Source organism: Herpailurus yagouaroundi, unplaced genomic scaffold (assembly GCF_014898765.1).
Source record: "Herpailurus yagouaroundi ecotype Mexico unplaced genomic scaffold, PumYag 184, whole genome shotgun sequence".
In the NCBI taxonomy this organism is placed as follows: domain Eukaryota; kingdom Metazoa; phylum Chordata; class Mammalia; order Carnivora; family Felidae; genus Herpailurus; species Herpailurus yagouaroundi.
In genome coordinates this window covers 6,897,746-6,915,811 of record NW_024412415.1, presented here as the reverse complement: position 1 = coordinate 6,915,811, position 18,066 = coordinate 6,897,746, and the positions used below count along the sequence as shown (strand labels likewise).

The 18,066-nt window shown below is 44.8% G+C and overlaps 1 protein-coding gene across 1 annotated transcript in view; it reads left to right on the top strand.

The window, feature by feature from the left end:
* The first annotated feature begins 4,068 nt into the window (after window positions 1–4,068).
* The window catches only part of GPR176 (G protein-coupled receptor 176), a 127,832-nt gene continuing 113,834 nt past the window's right edge, over window positions 4,069–18,066 (top strand). The window contains exon 1 of the mRNA XM_040492258.1: window positions 4,069–4,612. Coding sequence (XP_040348192.1) covers window positions 4,441–4,612 — 172 coding nt within the window. The 5' untranslated portion in view covers window positions 4,069–4,440. The remainder of the gene's footprint in view (window positions 4,613–18,066) is intronic.

Genomic DNA, 18,066 nt, shown 5'->3' with positions numbered 1-18,066 from the left:
TTCATTTTCCCAACAATTCAACTAACCCTATACCCTAACACTGTCATCAGCTAGATCCCAAGACCTGACCTTTGTTGCTCACCCGCTTGTACCCACCAGTCTTTGTCTACAGTTTTCTTAAGCTCTTCTTCCCAAGTTATCTCTCAACTCAGGCCAAACACCCTACAGGCATAGCGTCCTGTGGGGGGGGGGGGCACGGGACACACAGAAACTACCCATCAAGCAATAATGACAGCCTTGACAAGAAGTGGCCTAGACCACCTGGCCAGTTTGAGCTTAACCCCTGACTTATACCTGTGCAAATGGACCATGGAGTGACCCATGGGGTGATCAACAGTTATCTTTACCTCATTATAATACTAAAATCTCCACCCAAGGAGGAGCACGAGCCTTATTTATATACCATACAATGGTATAGACATGTTTTCATAAGGCAAACGTGAGACCTTACACCTGCCTCTATACAATAACAAGACTCCCCTATCTAAATATTCATCCTAACCCTAGATAAAAGGAACCCATTCTTTCTTTCTCCTAAGTCAGGTTTTGGAAGTTATTCCCCCTTGATCTATTTATTCGCTGCAAATAAAGTTTCTTTTGTGTGACAACTCACCTGGTTTAGTTTCTATTTGTGACTCCTCAAGAACATAACTCAGGTAAGTTTGGTTACAATACCAATTTAGGGCCTGTAGAGGATTTACTGGTATCTTTTCAGAATAAAAAAATGAGAAGTTTCTTACTTTACTACTTTTTGCATCTACAAAACTGACTCTTGCCTACTTCTTTACCCCAACTTTTCCTAGCAGTTTTGAATAGGGAGTTGATGAGGGAGACTGGGGTAAGCTGAGGGCAAAGTGCAGGCTAACAGCACCCCTCCTTCCCCCCACCAGGTGGTATATGTGTGATATTCCTTGGACACTCACAGCTACTCAAAAACCAGAAAGGACAAAAAAAAAAAAAAAAAAACCACAAAGAGTTAAACTGATAAGTCGCCACCAGTTTACCAGAAAAAGGCAATCCCATCAATGTCAATGTCCTAAAATCCAGAAACTCCCAACTTTTTTTTTTAAATGTTTATTTATTTTTAAGAGAGAGAGAGAGAGAGAGAGAGAGACAGAGTGTGAGCAGAGGAGGGGCAGAGAGAGAGGGAGACACAGACTCCAAAGCAGGCTCCAGGCTCTGAGCTGTCAGCACAGAGCCCGACTAGGGGGCTCGAACCCCCCAACCCGTGAGATCATGACCTGAGGTGAAGCCCAGGTGCCCCTCCCTACCGTCTTAATGTTAATGCTTTGCTAGAGGGAAAAACCTTGACAATAGCTAGGACTCCAGTAAGTCTTCAGCATGTGAAAGACTCTTTGGAAACTCCCTCTGGACTTTATTTCTCCAGACTCCATACAAAGGTCACTGCTGCCCCCTCCCCCCTTGTAATGCAGCTGTTTCTGCCTACAGGCCCTGCCCCTGTGCTTTAATACAATCACCATCTTCAAGAATTCTTTCTTGGTTGTTGGCTCTGGACCACACGAAGCCCTCCGTCATCCCAACACTTCCATCAGAGTGGCAGGTAAAGAGGTATTTTTAGAACTGCTACTAAACTCATTTACACACATTCTTCTGCAACCCTTCTTGACAGAATGTGCCGGATGTTGCCAAACAACTACTACATTTTGTTACTTCCGTAATGATTCCAGGGCAAGGGGTTTCATCTTAAAACTTTGGTCTCTGAGAACTAATCTTAACTACTGGAAATGCCTTAAAAAATTCAACTAGTCAGTAAGTTTGCCTCTTCTTTTTTTATAGCCTCTGAAATGTTTAAAATAACTGCTTACATAGAGGATTATTATGTGTAGGTATTGTGGGAACCCAAAGATACAACACATTTGCTTTTTTTTTTTTTAATTTTTTTTAACATTTATTTATTTTTGAGACAGAGAGAGACAGAGCATGAACAGGGGAGGGTCAGAGAGAGAGGGAGACACAGAATCCGAAACAGGCTCCAGGCTCTCAGCTGTCAGCACAGAGCCCGATGTGGGGCTTGAACTCACGGACCGGGAGATCATGACCTGAGCTGAAGTCGGACGCTTAACCGACTGAGCCACCCAGGCGCCCCAACGCGTTTGCTTTTTAAGACTTCATTGCTCGTAGAGTAAAAGTCGAGTAGTCTTGAGCCAGCATCAGCCTTGAGACAAGAAATTCAGTAAATTTTTTTTTATCTTTGAGAGACAGAGTGTGAGCAGGGGAGGAGCAGAGGTAGGGAGTCACGGAATCCCAAGCAGGCTCCAGACTCTGTCTGAGCTGTCAGCACAGAGCCCAACATGGGGCTCGAACTCACAAACTGTGAGATCATGACCTGAGCCAAAGTCAGACGCTTAACGACTGAGCCACCCAGGTGCCCCATGAATTCGGTAAAATTTTTATTTAAAAAAAAAATTTTTTTTTAACATTTATTTATTTTTGAAAGGCAGAGAGAGACAGAGCGCGAACGGGGGAGGGGCAGAGAGAGAGAGAGGGAGACACAGAAACAGAAGCAGGCTCCAGGTTCTGAGCTGTCAGCACAGAGCCCGACGTGGGGCTCCAACTCACCGACCGGGAGATCACGACCTGAGCCGAAGTCGGCGCTTAACCCACTGAGCCACCCAGGCACCCCTCAGTAAAAATTTTAAATTAATCTCTCTACGCCCAACATAGCGCTGGAACACACAACCCGCAGATCAAGAGTTGCATGTTCTATGGAGCCAGCCAGCCAGCCAGCCAGCCAGCCAGGGACCCCCCCCCCCCAATTCTGTAATTTTATTCAATTTTGAAGAGTTAGTATTCTGGGACCTAATGCTATCGGTCAGTATGTTAAAGCCCTCTACCAAGTCCTTCATTAATTAAAAAAGAAACCACTTTCCATAAGCTCAAAACAAGCAAATCGTTAGCTGCCTTCCCCGGTCTCATTTCTCCAGATCCTTTCTCTGGATGCGGTACACGTTCCTTTTACTACTCAGTTTCTCTGTACCGTTTCTTCTCCACGTGGTTATTGCAGCTTCCCAACTTTTTGCATTAGCTCGCAGGAAGTTGCTCCCTGCCCGAGTTCATCCCCCGGAACCCACCAGACTTGAGCTGTACTGCAAACCTTTTAGAGATGAGACGCAGTAAAGAGGCCCAGGAAACCGTGCACCGGCTCCTAAATTCCATCTTTCACCTTCAGCTGCAGCCCAGACTCACTGAAGGGCGGGAGGCTGGGCTTCTTGCCCAGGTGGCAGCGTAGTGTGTAATCATGGGCCTCTCACGCAGCCCCCCTGCTGACGCTACAGGGGGCCGTAACCACAGGAGTAAATAAAGCGAAACCCGGTTAGCGCCTTGAACGCGTCCACCGCAGCCAAAGGACGATCCTCCGCGCTGCCCACGCTTCAGCCGTGGCAATCACTCTCGGAATGGCCAAAATGGCGCCATCCCTGCGGCCCCTCCGGCGTGGGGGGCGGAGTCGCGCGTCACGTGACCGCCCCACCCCCGCGGGCCGCGCGCCCTCCTCTGCCCCCGGCTTGCGCTGGCAGTCGGGCTGTCGCGCAGACGGTTCCTTGACTTTCTAGGCGCGTTCTCCCTTGTTCCCGAGCATCCGCGAGCGTCTCTCCCGGTAGCAAAGGCGGGAGCAGGGCCACGAAGGGGGGCTCTGGGTCGTGCAGAGGCAAAGGGGCTGTAAGAGGGGGTCCCTGCCGCTGGCACCGAGGCGGGAGGTCGGATCCCCGGACAAGGGGCTGGGCCAGAGGAGACTTCGCGGGCGTCCTGGGGGACGGCCGGCCGCGGAGGGCGAGGCTGTTGCGCGTAAATTCAGGGCATTCCGCCCAGACCGTGGGTGCCGTCGGGGACTCGGGGGTCCCCTCGGAGCTCCGGTCATTTGGCTGGGGTATTTCGCAGCTTTCCCATCGCCATCCAGCCCCTCGAAGCCAGCAGGATTCAAAAACGGCTTCAGCCAAATGTTCTCTTCCTTCTGAGAGAGGCCGAGCGGGTCAGTCGGCTGGGACTCGAGAGGGATGGCCCGGCCCTCGGGGCGTGGAAGGAGAAGTTGAAGGGGGCGGCGAGAGCGGGGAGCGCCTTCCTTGACTCTCAAATGCCTCCCGTGTTTCCATCTCTGCTGAGTGAGCTTGGCGGCGCTGACTACCCGGGAGGAGGGACGGACGCAGCTCAGTGGTCTCAGACCACGCCGCCTCCATGTGGTTGCTGACTGGGACCCAGGAGGGAACCGGCTTGGGGCGCGGCCTAGATCTCCCCCCTCCCCGCCTCCCAGGCGGCGGGGCTGGCGATGTGGAGACGTGAGGGGACCCGCGGCTGCCCCGGGTTCTCCAGGACTCCACCAGGCGCCCGCGCTTTGCTCCGCACCCGGGGCGAGAGAGACCCGGGCGGGGCTCCGTGGTGGGCGGACGGGCGGGCGACGATCAGAGCCGGAACCCCAGCCTCGCTATGGGGCACAACGGCAGCTGGATCTCCAGGAACGCCAGCGAGCCGCGCAACGCGTCCGGCGCCGAGGCTGGGGGCGCCAACCGCAGCGCGCTCGGGGAGTTGGGCGAGGTGCAGCTGTACCGCCAGTTCACCACCACCGTGCAGGTCGTCATCTTCATAGGCTCTCTGCTCGGTAAGCCACCCGCGGGGGCGCCTCCCGGGTGGGCTTCCCTGAGCGCACAGGCTCGGAGAGGGCACGGGATCGGGGGTCGCCGGAGCCGCCGTGGGTTTCGGAGTGCCTGGCAAAGTGGAGATAGTGGGGTTTAAGAATGCCCGGGTAACTGCAGGGAAGTTAGGCAGGGACCGTCGACTCCAGCCCCCAAGCTGGAAGCAGAAGAGTTCTGGTAGGGCTTTATCCCGGCCGGCCTGAGGACCGAGCTTGGTGCAGGCGGAGGTCCGCCTCCCAGGGCGACTCTTGCAGAACACAACCCTGTGCCCATCATACCAGGTGGGCGCGGTGGCCCGAGCTCTTGTTTACAAATAGCAACAAAGATTCTGTTTTGTTACTGACGACTGATGTGTTTTGCACTACCATCTATTCCTATATACAGAATTATTGTGAAAGTCTTATTTTGTGCGTGTTTTATGGCTGGCTTCAGATCACCGACCTGCTTGCTGATAAATGGAGTTCATCTCTGTTGCCTTCTGATATTTTTAGAAACCCCAAACAACAAATCCCAGTCTATTTCTCTACCTGTGTTTTGTTTGAAGTGCAAAATAAAGACAGGATAAAAACCTCAAAACACCACTGACAGATTTAGGTATACTTGTTCAACTAACTGAAATGAGTGGTTAGTAAAAAACGTTTGTCCGCTAGCATGAGAATTACCTGTACTTCTGGTAGTTACTCTTTAAATGATAAATGATGACAATATTCATTCCTGTTGAGGTTAGTTGAACATGTTGCATATTACTTGTACATATGTGGCTTCCCTTCAAATGTAAATTTTCTGATGTGGCATTTAAAAGATGTAAAAAGATGTGATTATGTGCGATATTATGGCCAAAAGCAGCCTTAAAGTTTCAAAGTAGGAATAGATTACTTTTTTGCAGACACCTGTGAGTTTCCATGGCAACCAAGATACGTGACATCAAAAAGACTGGAAGGATTTTAAGTGCTTGGAATTTCCCTTCATTATTTCTCTAATTGTCATCATCCTGTCCTACTCTATCATAATATTTATCTTCCACATTTTCTCATAAGGGCATTTTCAGGATTAGACATCAGTGTGGCTATGTGTGTGTGTGTGTGAGAGAGAGAGGGGGGGGATGTATTTTTATGAAAATGATACATGCACATTAACAAAGAAAAGGCTTGTGTCTACCAGTTATTTTCAGTATTAACAAACAAATACTGAACACCTAATAGGTACTATGCACAATGAATTGTAGATTATTGGGAATTAAATTTTAGTGTTGTCACATTTGCTTAAAGTGTAGATTATTGGGGAGGCAGTAGAAGTGGCTGCATTTTTATTTCTGCAGGGATATATCTATATCTATCTAAACATATCTATATATCTAAAACATTTATATCTATATCTGTATTTTTATTTTGCTTTGTTTTCCCCATCATTGGTAACTTCAACCATGAAGAAAGATGGTGTTGGGAGAAATTTTCCCATAGTTTGACTCCAAAATTTTGAGTACTCTTGAAATAGAAAACAGCATGTATGTGAAGGGCACAAGAGTGCACACTTAATAAATGTTAGTTCTGCTTCCAGTTACCTTCTATTTTTGTAAATTACATTGGATTCAGAAATCCTAGGTAAATCTGCCCTTATATCAACTCTTTTCTCCCACAGCATCTTTTGTTTTGTTTTTGTTTTTTTGGTTTTGGTTTTGTTTTTTTGAGAGAGAGAGAGGGAGGCTCAGAGGGAGAGGGAAAGAGACTCTTAAGCCAGCTTTGTGCCCAGCATACAGCCAGACAACCCCGGAGATCATGACCTGGGCGGAAATCAAGAATTGGTTGCTTAACCTGCTGAGCCTCCCAGGTGCGCCCTGCCCCTACAGCACTTTAATTGACATGCAAGAACAATATTTGTGGGTTTTTCCCAAGAGGAGACGGATTTCCCCCTTGATCTTTAGTTATGCCTCACTCGGCCAAGGAGGACATATTTTTTCCCTTCCATGTTACTTGGCCTTCCAAGGAGAGAGAAGATTCCATTTGTTCCCTTTTATTTTCAGAAAAACTATAAATATGGTTAAATTTATTCAAGTCACAAGTTAGAGAACTTGTCCAAAAGTGAAAGCATTTCAGGTTCCCTTAAAAGTTTAGCTGAATCATAACATTGCCTGTGTACTTCTTATTTACTACTATTAATTGTTTTCTGAGGATTTGACCTGTATAAACATACCTATGTAGTTGAATCCTCCTAAGTAATGCCAGAGTTTAAGCTGCAAAGCCGTGTACATTTAGTTGCAGGGCAAGTAAACTTGGGAAGCATAGTTTCATAAAGTACTCCCTCTCAAAAAAAAAGTAGAGGGGCGCCTGGGTGGCGCAGTCGGTTGAGCGTCCGACTTCAGCCAGGTCACGATCTCGCGGTCCGTGAGTTCGAGCCCCGCGTCGGGCTCTGGGCTGATGGCTCGGAGCCTGGAGCCTGTTTCCGATTCTGTGCTTCCCTCTCTCTCTGCCCCTCCCCCGTTCATGCTCTGTCTCTCTCTGTCCCAAAAATAAATAAAACTTAAAAAAAAAAATAGAGCAAAATCCTAGATTAGGAATAAAATAAAAGACTTTATCATGGAAGAATCTGTAAGACTGAAAAGTAAGTGGAGGATGGAACAGCATCTGGAATCGCATGAGATGCTTATTTAATCTGTTCTCTTGTCCTCAAACAGACAAATGAGTTTTACTTTTATTTTTTTCCCTTTAATCAAATTCAGACTTACTTCCTAGATTGCCTCGATAGATTTTTTTTTTTCATTAGAATTTTCAGAGGCCCGCTGTTAGGGGAAAATAATTCCTTTGTGCTGCTGATGTCTTGCACTCTTTTTTGGAAACTTTATTTGCCCTGTCTGAGGAAAAAACCCAATTTGGGAGAACTGTAATATTCCAGCCCTAGGGAACATTAATTGCTTTTTGAAAATGAAGTCAGGAATTGTATATGATATTCTTTCAAATAATGCCTTTTGAGGGCTTGTGTAAACTAGTGTTTCTCGGCCTTCTTTATGCAACATCTTGGGATATCTTCAGATACGCTGTAGTTCTTGAAAGAGTGAAGTAATTTAGAGTCCCCTTTAGTAAATATAGGCACACAACACTTTTAGTGTTGAACAGGATGAAATCAAAGACTCAGCAGGATATGAAATCACCATTTCCAAGAAGTGTTTTGGATCTAACTCCTCATAGTTGATCTTTCTTTCCCTTTTTCCCACTCTTGGGATTCACAGTCCAAGTGCGTGGAAAGCTCAGCTACTCTCTGGTGCTTTCACCTGACAAAGGTCAGTGGCTGTTAACTAGCCTATTACCTCTAGCCGCCCCCTGTACAAATTGGAGGCATCTGCTTGTCATGATTGGAGGCAGGAGATTTTTATAAATGAATTTGCTCTTACTTAAAGAGAATGAGCATTGTGGAAAATAGCCAACAAGCTATCTCCTTCCTTACCAATGGTCTATAGTATGAAATTGATGACCCTAAGTGGAGGTCCATCTTGTCGATGGCCTGATACCTTGAGATGCTTATTGAAGTATTGATTTCAAAGGAAATGTAGGGAACTGTCTTACTAGTTTGACAGATGACCTGGATAGACACCATTTTTGCTCATGATTGTTCATGAACAGTCTTTCAACAAAACCAAGTCTTTGTACTTGACAAGTCTTTCAACAAAACCATATGGGGCACCAACAATGTTTATGGAACTTGTTTGACAGAAATATACTTTTGTTTTTGATGCTGGTCGAAATGAACCAGATAACAGCTGGCTAATTCTTGCAGTTCCTTCGTTAAAAGTTTGTTAGAAACAGTGCTAATACTAGTGTGTGCTTAGGAGTCATGATTATACAGGATGATTTTTTACCTAACTATAGGTATAGCCAATAATAATGTGATATCAGCAGCCTTATTCTACCTGCTGTTTTGGTATTTGGCATGCCTGGAAACCTAGTAGACGAAATCAAGAGTAAGATGTCTTGGATTGACCTAAGAAGTTTGAAATGGTGAAGTCAGTTGTTATCAGCCAGTGATAGTACGTGAACTCATAACGTATTGACTCAAATTCTCTCACGTTGTCTTTGATTTCCATGTGATGTACGCATTCCCACCTATTCTTTTCTAATGTAGGATATTAGGTGCAGAAAATCCATCTGACCTTCATCTGCATGAAACACTTTTGGTAACACTATGCTTCTCCTTACTAGGTCTTCAATGTATAGCCTTCCACTTTTTAATTCTTCCTGGAAATTGAATTCTGTGAAAACTTACAATAGTAGATTTATTGACGTAAAATTTCTACACTACACAATTCACGCAATTATAGTATATAATTCAGTGATTTTAAATTTATTCACAAAGTTAAGCAGCCATCATCACTGTTAATTCTAGAACTTTTTTTTTATCACCCCCCCAAAGAAATCATGTACCCATTAGTAGTTCCCATTTTCCCTCAATACCCTGAGACCTAGGCAACCACTAATCTGTGTTCCGTGTCAGTGAATTTGTTCTGGACATTTCATATGTATGGAGCCATACTATTGTATGTTCTTTGTAATTGGCTTCTTCTTTCACTTGGCATAATGTTTTCAAGGTTCATTGGTGTTGTAGTATATACTTTATTCCTTTTCTGTTGCTGAATAATGTTCCATTTTATGGATATATCACCTTTTCTTTATCCATTCATCCATTGATGGACATTTGGGTTCTTTTCACTTCTTGACCACTATGAATAATGCTACTCTGAACATTTGTGTAGGTTTTGTGTGGACTTAATGTTTTTAATTCTCCTGGGTATATAGCAAGGGTGAACTTTCTGAGTCATATGGTAACTCTAAGTTTATTCTTTTAGGAATTGCCAGACTGCTTTCCAAAGTGACTGCATCATTTTACATTCCCACTGGCAGCATATGAAGGTTCTAATTTGTCCACATCTTTGCCAACATTTGTTATTGTCTTGTTGATTATAGCCACGCTAGTGGGCATTAAATGGTATCTCATTGTGGTTTTGATTTGCATTTTGTAATAACTAGTGATGTTGCACATCTTTTCATGCTCTTTTTGGCCACTTGCATATCTTCTTTGGAGATTTGTCTATTAGGATCTTTTGTTCATTTTTTAAAAGTTTTATTTATGTAAGTAATCTCCACACCCAACTGGGGCTTGAACTTACAATCCTGAGCTCAAGAGTCACACCCTCTTTTGACAGAGCCAGCCAGGTACCCCTCTTTTGCCCGTTTCTAAGTTGGGTTTTTTGTCTTTTTGTCTTGAGTTGTAATCGTTCTTTATATATTCTGGACACTAGATTCTTGTTGATACATGGTTTGCCAAAGTTTTCTCCTGTGGATTGTCTTTTCATTTTACTTTTGGCGTCCTTTAAATGAAAGATTTTATAGGTTGATGAAGTCCAATTTATCTAAATTTTTTTTTCTTCATTATTTTATTTTAGAGAGAGAGAAAGAGTGAGCCAGGGAGAGGGTCAGAAGGAGAGAGAGAGAATCCCAAGAAGTCTCCGTGCTTGTCTTCTGTTTTATCCGGCATTTCTAGGTCTTCATAGCAGTCTTCCAAGTTCTGCCATGTTGCCAGAATCTGGAGTTGTAGAATAAGCAGAATCCAACAAAAGCGGAAGGTGGAGTGATTGCTAGACAGGATTCTAGGAGATACGTAACCAAAAGTTAGGTCATGGTCAAGTGGGGTGGTGACATCTGGTCAGAGGAGGAATACCTTAGAAGATTAAGGAAAATAAGTCGGTAAGTGGAATGAGGGAAGGGGAACTGAAGAAAGTTTAGTCTGAAAAACATTAAGAATGTGTATATCTGTTTATATGTTTCCAATATCATTTTGGCCTTTGACCACATTTTACTGTGGTTTCATATGGTTCAAACTAGTAGTCTGTTTTTTTGTTTTTTTTTTTTTAAGCAAACATTTGTGTTGAAATAAGTTAGGGTTAATAGTAGCATATTTTAAAACAATTATTTAGGGAAGACAAAAGGGACTATTGGTCCAAAATGGACTAATGGACTATTGGACTATTGATGATACACAGATTTGAATTGGGTGTGGAGGAAGGAGCCCCCTTGTCTTTTGTTTATTTATTTTTTTAAATGTTTATTTATTTTTTTTGAGAAGGAGAGAGACAGTGTGCAAGCAGGGGAGGGGCAGACGGAGAAAGAGACACAGAATCTGAAGCAGGCTCCAGGCTCTGAGCTAACAACAGCAAGCCCAACGTGGGGCTTGTACTCATGAACCACGAGATCATGACCTGAGCCGAAGTCAGATGCTTAACTGACTGATCCACCCAGGTTCCCTGCCGCCCCCCCCCCCCCCGCCCCGGCTTTGTTTTTTAAAGTTTATTTATTTATTTTGAGAGAGAGAGAGAGAGCGCAAGTAGGGGAGAGAGAGAGGGAGAGAGAGAATCCCAAGCAGGCTCCACACTGTCAGGGCACAGCCCTGTGGGGCTGGGACACATGAGACTGTGAGATCATGACCTGAGCTGAAACCAAGAGTTGGATGCTTAACCGAATGAGCCACCCAGGCACCCCAGGAGGCCCCTGTCTTTTGAGGGTACCAGGAGGGAGTAAAGCAGTCGAAGGTGAAATGGATGTTTGGAAAGAAGAGTACTGAGACCCATATGGATCTAAGTACCTGTTTCTGATACGCTACTTTTGCATTTGCAAGCAATTTTCAGGGAAAATGCCTTCAAATGGACTTAAGCAATATGTATATTTTTTGAAGATTTTATTTTTAAGTAATCTGCATACCCTGTGTGGGGCTGAACCCACAACCCTGAGATCAAGAGTCACATGCTCTACTGACCAAGCAGCCAGGCAGCTTGGACTCAAGTGATGTTTTGATTGGTGTCCACACTTGATTCAGAGGAATCCTGGGAAACAGTTTTCTTTTTAAGTTTGTATGTATGTGTATGTATGTATGTATTTAGAGAGAATAAGAGAGAGCACAAGCAGGAGAGGGGCAGAACGAAGGAGAGACAGAATCCCAAGCAGGCTCTGTACCATCAGCACACAGCCGGATGTGGCACTTGAACTCACTTGAACTGTGAGATCATGACCTGAGCCCAGATCAGGAGTTGGACCCACTCAGGCTCAACATACTGCACCACCCAGGTGCCCCAGAAAATAGTTTTTTCTGGCCTGCAGTGAAATCTTGCTTCATCAAATCTGAGCCACTCTGAAAAACTTCCAGATTAATCCACAAATATCAAGGCACCTTAGCACTTTAAATACATTTCTAACAATGGTTTATTAAAAGTTTTGGACTTGGATTAAAAAATATTATTTCTGGGGCGCCTTGGTGCTCAGTCGGTTAAGCATCTGACTTTTGGTTTCGGCTTAGTCATCTCTCTGTTAGTGAGTTTAAGTCCCGCGTGGGCTTGCACTGTCAGCACAGAGCCTGCTTGGAATTCTCTTTCTACCTCTCTGCCCGGTGCCTACGTTCTCTCTCAGATTAAATAAAATTTAAAAAAAAAAATGTTCACATACATTTGAATCTCCTCTGATGCCTCTCCTCATGCCATTCTCTCCCATGTCTTCAAGAGCTGATGGCTACACTGAATTGGGTATCCAGTTTAAACTCCCTTCCTGTCTGTTCTTTTGGTGCTCCTGTCGCTGACCTGTGATCGTGAAGTTTTTTGCCAGTGATGCTTAGTCAATGCCTATTGCATGGACACATGACTCTGTATGCAGTGTTGATTTACAAATAATGGTCTCGTTGGCGCCTGGGTGGCTCAGTCGGTTGAGCGTCCGATTTCGGCTCAGGTCATGATCTCACAGCTCGTGAGTTCGAGCCCCGCGTCGGACTCTGTGCTGACAGCTCAGAGCCTGGAGCCTGCTTCTGCTTCTGTGTCTCCCTCTCTCTCTGCCCCTAACCCACTCGCAGTCTGTTTTTGTCTCTGTCAAAAATAAATAAACATTAAAAAAAAATAAAAAAAACAAAACAAATAATGGTCTCATCTAGGAAGACTACATGTGGGCAGTTTAGGAAAGAGGGTCTTTAATGAGGAAAGACTAGGAAGGTTTTGCTAGTAGGAGATGGGTGTCTCCCGTGCAGTGCAGGTACCCTTGACTTACCAGCCAGTGTGGTAACTACCAGTTAAGAATATTCCTTTTGCCTTACATTTACATTGGGTTTTGCAGTGTATAGCATAAACCACATTGTTCCATTCAGTCACGATAACCTCATGAAATAGTATAGCGACATTTTCTGTTTTTGTTTTCTCAACACATTTTCTTCCCCACATAACACTGCCCTCCCTCTATAACGTGTGCACGTCTATCAGTGAGCCTCCCTTCCAGTATTCATCAGGGATTTTAGTTGCAAACAACAGAGCCTATTGTCAAAAGAAGACACAGCTACAAAAGCATTCAGTAAAGAGAAACATTTTACCTGCAAAGCTGACTTGTAAAGGGCGTTCAGATTTTAGAGGGACTATTGCCAATTGAAATGTACAACAGGTATTTAAAAGCAGCCACAAGGGGCGCCTGGGTGGCGCAGTCGGTTAAGCGTCCGACTTCAGCCAGGTCACGATCTCGCGGTCTGTGGGTTCGAGCCCCGCGTCAGGCTCTGGGCTGATGGCTCGGAGCCTGGAGCCTGTTTCCGATTCTGTGTCTCCCTCTCTCTCTGCCCCTCCCCCGTTCATGCTCTGTCTCTCTCTGTCCCAAAAATAAATAAAAACGTTGAAAAAAAAATTTTTTTAAAAGCAGCCACAAGACTACCATGTTTGTAATTACTGTGTTTGCTGTGGGGAAAAAAGTAGTTACCTTACACGAGTGTTACAACCTCTAAGAGGGTGTCACGTCAGCATCGCAGGAGTCAATAAGGTTGTGAATCAATAAAGTTGTTTTTATTAGGAGTCAGTGACTTATAGGAAAGTCTCAAGATTTCATTTGTTTTGTGGACCAGAACTAGACAGTGGACCCTGAGTCTTTTAATGTTTTTATTTTGGGGGAGGGAACGCGGCTCAGGGAGCAAGTATTTACTGTCTCGTGGTGGGACATAATGTGCACATTTTTGCATAATGCAGCAGGGCAAGGTGTTGTACTTCTACATCAAACTAGCCAGTTTATGAAGAAAGAAATTTATTACAGGATATTAGGTTACTTTCAGAAATTATGGGAGAGTCTGGGAACCAGGGACACTCAAATATGCACAGTCATACCACTGGTTCTAGCTGAATTTATGAAGCTATTGTCATATACTACCAATGACGAGGGATTCAACTCTAGAACCCTAGGGCATAGCTGGCCCAGATCTACAACCAAAGCATCTGTCTTTTTTGTTTGTTTGTTTTTTGTATTTACAAGAACCTGATCACTGCACCCAGCCACCACCTCACATAAATCATGTCTGCTTGGGAACATCTTCTGGACAGAATATAGATCATAAGCCTGTACCATAACTGCAAGGCTCTGAAAAGTAGTATTTTTAGCTTTCCAGCCTTTATAGCAGAGGGTAGCAGCTGGTTGAAAGATTATGGAATGAATATTTAGCGAATCAAACTAATATCTGCCGCTTTGTACTTCATGTGGTTGCTTATGTGACTATCCTTCCCAGTGCTCAGTAGAGCCTCCCACCCTGGGAGACAAGGGTAGGCACACGATCCAGGCCTTGCTGGTCCCAGGATCCTATTTCCCTATCCTCACTGATTAGTTCAGGGATGGTCATGCGTTCCAAGCTTGGTCAGAGTACTTGACATTAGAGATGCTGGTAGAAAAGCCTTTTTCCAAAGGGGCTGTTAAGCAGGGATGAAGGAAGCCAGGAGCTGTCTGCTTCGGAGGGAATGAGGGCAGACAGACAAGCAGACATGAGGGTGAGAGAAGAGAGGGGGAGGAGGAGGGAGAGAGGATGAGAGAGAAACCATCATGATATTGTGGGAGTCCCTGGAAGAGCTTGTATTTCCCAATTACATGAACGGAAAAACCCAAAGTCTCAGGGTTTTTCTTGCTTAAACTTGGATGACAAACTTGATGTTCCTGTCACACACGATAAAACTATCCTGGTATCTATATCTATACTAAGTATATCTATACTGTCTGTATATCTATCTATGTATTTATGTATCTATGTATCTATGTATCTATCTATCTATCTATCTATCATATACCTATATATTTATGTAGTATTTTTCTTTCCATGCATATCCATCATTTGGGTAAACAGATTCAGAGGGATAGTGACTTGCTGATTAGCACACTCACAGCCGGGCAGGGCCTGGTGCCCTGGAAGTCTGATGCCCAGGAAGGAAGAGTTACTGAAACCCAGAGCCCTGAGAATTGAGCAGGAGCAGGATGTAAGTCTGGTAGGTCAAGAGGTCAGCAGTGGAAGGCTGTATCCAGGTCCAGGAAAATAAAGGCGACTGAAAGCCATGGGGTGTTAAAGCCCATGTGTGTGCAGAGGCAGAAGGCCAGAAATTTTACTGGGCCAGGAAATACTGTGGGAGTTGTTCCTAATCAGCATTTAGCCTCATTCTTTTTCTCTCTCTGTTAAACATCTTTGTGGAAAAAACCAACGGTTACTTACACATCGTTATTGGTAGTTAATTGATACAAAAACCTAGTAGCAAGAAAAAACCTGGCTGTGTTAGAAGAGGGAAAAGTTGCCACTGTTAGACGAGCCCTGAGCTCAAGTCTCTGGGTTATAAACTGGCTTCTGCTTTCTTGAGTTGTTTCTAAGAGAGTTTGGGAGGTCATGGGACAAGGCTATGGGTGAGTCCTGGGAACAACCCTCACCAGTCACTTGGAGGGTGTGGATGAAGTCCTGGACATTTGCTTGGTCCATGGTTGAGGAAGTGGGCTGCTCTGCATTTTCTCCTTCAAATTCACCATGGCCAATGTCCAGCTCTCAGGACTGTCGAAGCAGAATCCTTCTGTGGGGGTGAAATGTGTATCCTCAGCTGACCCAAGCCCAGGGCATGGAGGGGAGAACAGGGGCTTTGTTAGTATGAGGTCCAGGCTCCAAGTGCAAGGAAGAACCTGGGCCAGACTCTTGTGGGCATTGTCACGTTAAACAGATAATATAAAGGCAGAAGGCACAGAACAAGTGGCAGAAGATGGAGAGGAGCAAAGCAGAGATACTTATCCTCCAACAGCTTCCAAACCATCTTTCAGTTTCTTTAACATGTCAATTAAAATTTTTTTAAGTTTATTTATTTTTAAGAGAGAGAGAGAGGCAGATACAGATTCTGAAGCAGGCTCCAGGCTGTCAGTGCAGAGCCTGACATGGGGCTTAAACCCACGAGCTGTGAGATCTTGATCTCAGCCGAAGTAGGATGCTTAACTGACTGAGCCACCCAGGAGCCCCTAACATGTCAATTTAAATACTACTAAAGGGGGCGCCTGGGTGGCGCAGTCGGTTAAGCGTCCGACTTCAGCCAGGTCACGATCTCGCGGTCCGTGAGTTCGAGCCCCGCGTCGGGCTCTGGGCTGATGGCTCGGAGCCTGGAGCCTGTTTCCGATTCTGTGTCTCCCTCTCTCTCTGCCCCTCCCCTGTTCATGCTCTGTCTCCCTCTGTCCCAAAAATAAATAAAAAACGTTGAAAAAAAATTTAAATACTACTAAAGGCTGTGGTATTGTCTTTGCTGTTCTGTCTGCCCTGGAATATTCTTCCCTAGGTGTGTTCTGTGGCTGGCGTGTGTTCCTTCTTTAAACTGCAGCTCAGACGTCACCCTCTCCAAGATAGCTTACCTAAACTAGTCCCCCCTTCACTTTTATCACATCATCCTCTCCATTAGGATGCAGGATGTCCTCCACGAGGACAGAAAGTTTGTTTCATTCACTAGCATCTAGAATGGTACCTGGCATGTAGTTGGTGCTCAGTAAGTACTGATTAGTTAATTGAGTGAAATGCTTAGGGACCATTAACCAGAACCAAGAATTAAATAGCCACTGTCTTGATTTGCATGCAGCTTAGGAGCTTTCTGGAAAAGAACATGAATTTTGCCCAAAGCCAGGACTCAGCCACACATAATCATATCCAGTGGCCTGGAGAGTGCTCACAGAAGCCAGATATTTGGAGGGACAGCAGGTCTCTTGATAGGAAATTCACAAGGACAGGAGTTATAGCCTGATTAAGAGTGAGTCTATGAAATCAGACAGGCAGCATTTTGAACCAGGCAGCATAATGTGTGTGGGGATTTCACTCTAGCTTTAAAAGCTTTTGGATCCGAGACAAACTCAAAATTATTGCTTGAAGCAGCTTGGGCATGACCCAGCCTATGGGAGAGTGGCTGAGAGATAGTGTTGTCATCAGGGAGCTACAGGTGGCGTTTGACTGTTTATACTGAGACAGATGGCTCCTAGCTGTGTGAGCTCAGAGTGGTGCCCGTGAGTTTCTACCAACTATTCTGGAAATACTCCTTCCTCCTGTCTATCCGGGAAGCTCAGTGGACGGGTGGGAGTGTTCAAGAAGTCTGAAAACAACAAATAGGATATTTTCACTCAGCCAAGTGTTATGGGTTGAATTATGTGCCCTCCCCACCAAAAAGAGAGAGAGAGAAAGATATGTAAAAGTCCTAACCTCTGGTACCTCAGAAGGTGACCATATTTATTTGGAAATAGGGCTGTTGTAGATGTCATTGCTTAAGATGAGGTCATAATGGAGTAGGGTGGATCCTTAATCCAACACAACTAGTGTGCTTATAAAGACCAAAAAAAAGGCAGAGAACACTATGTGCTGGAGAACACTATGGGATGAAGGCAGAGTTTGGAATTTCATGGCTGTGAAGCCAGGGAACACTGAAGAGCTGCTAGAAGTGGGGAAGAGGCAAGGAGGGATCCCCTGCAGGTGTCAGAGGGAGCACAGCTCTGCCAACACCTGGATTTCAGACTCCTATCTTATCTAACTGCAAGATAAGACATTTCTGTGGCTTTAAGCCATCTTGTTTCTGGTCCTTTGTTCTGGCAGCCCTAATAAGCTACTACACCAAAGCAGTGGGCAGATAGTAGGTTGAAAACCCCGATTGTTGCACAGCATTGAATGCAGTGGGTTTTACGAAAGAGAGCATCTTCAGCTGATAGAATGTGCATCGATGCAGTGCAGGCTGGTCATCACTTGTTCCATCCACTTGTGCATACACAGCTTTCAGCACCTTTTCAAAACTTTAATTTTTTATTTTAAGCTAATCGTAGATTCATGTGCGGTTTTAGAAGATAATACAGGCGTGCAGTGTATCCTCTACCTGGTTTCCCGCAATAGTACACGTGTGGTATGTGTGTATGCTGGGTACAGTATCACAACCAGGATATTGATGTAATCCAGATCCATCACTGCAAGGGTTCTTTTTGTTACCTTGTCATAACCATATCCACTTTCCTCTGGCTCCTACCCTTTTCTTAACTCTTGGCAACCAAGAGTTATATGATCTCCATTTCTATAAATTTGTCATTTCAAGAACTTTACATAAATGGAATAATAATATAACACT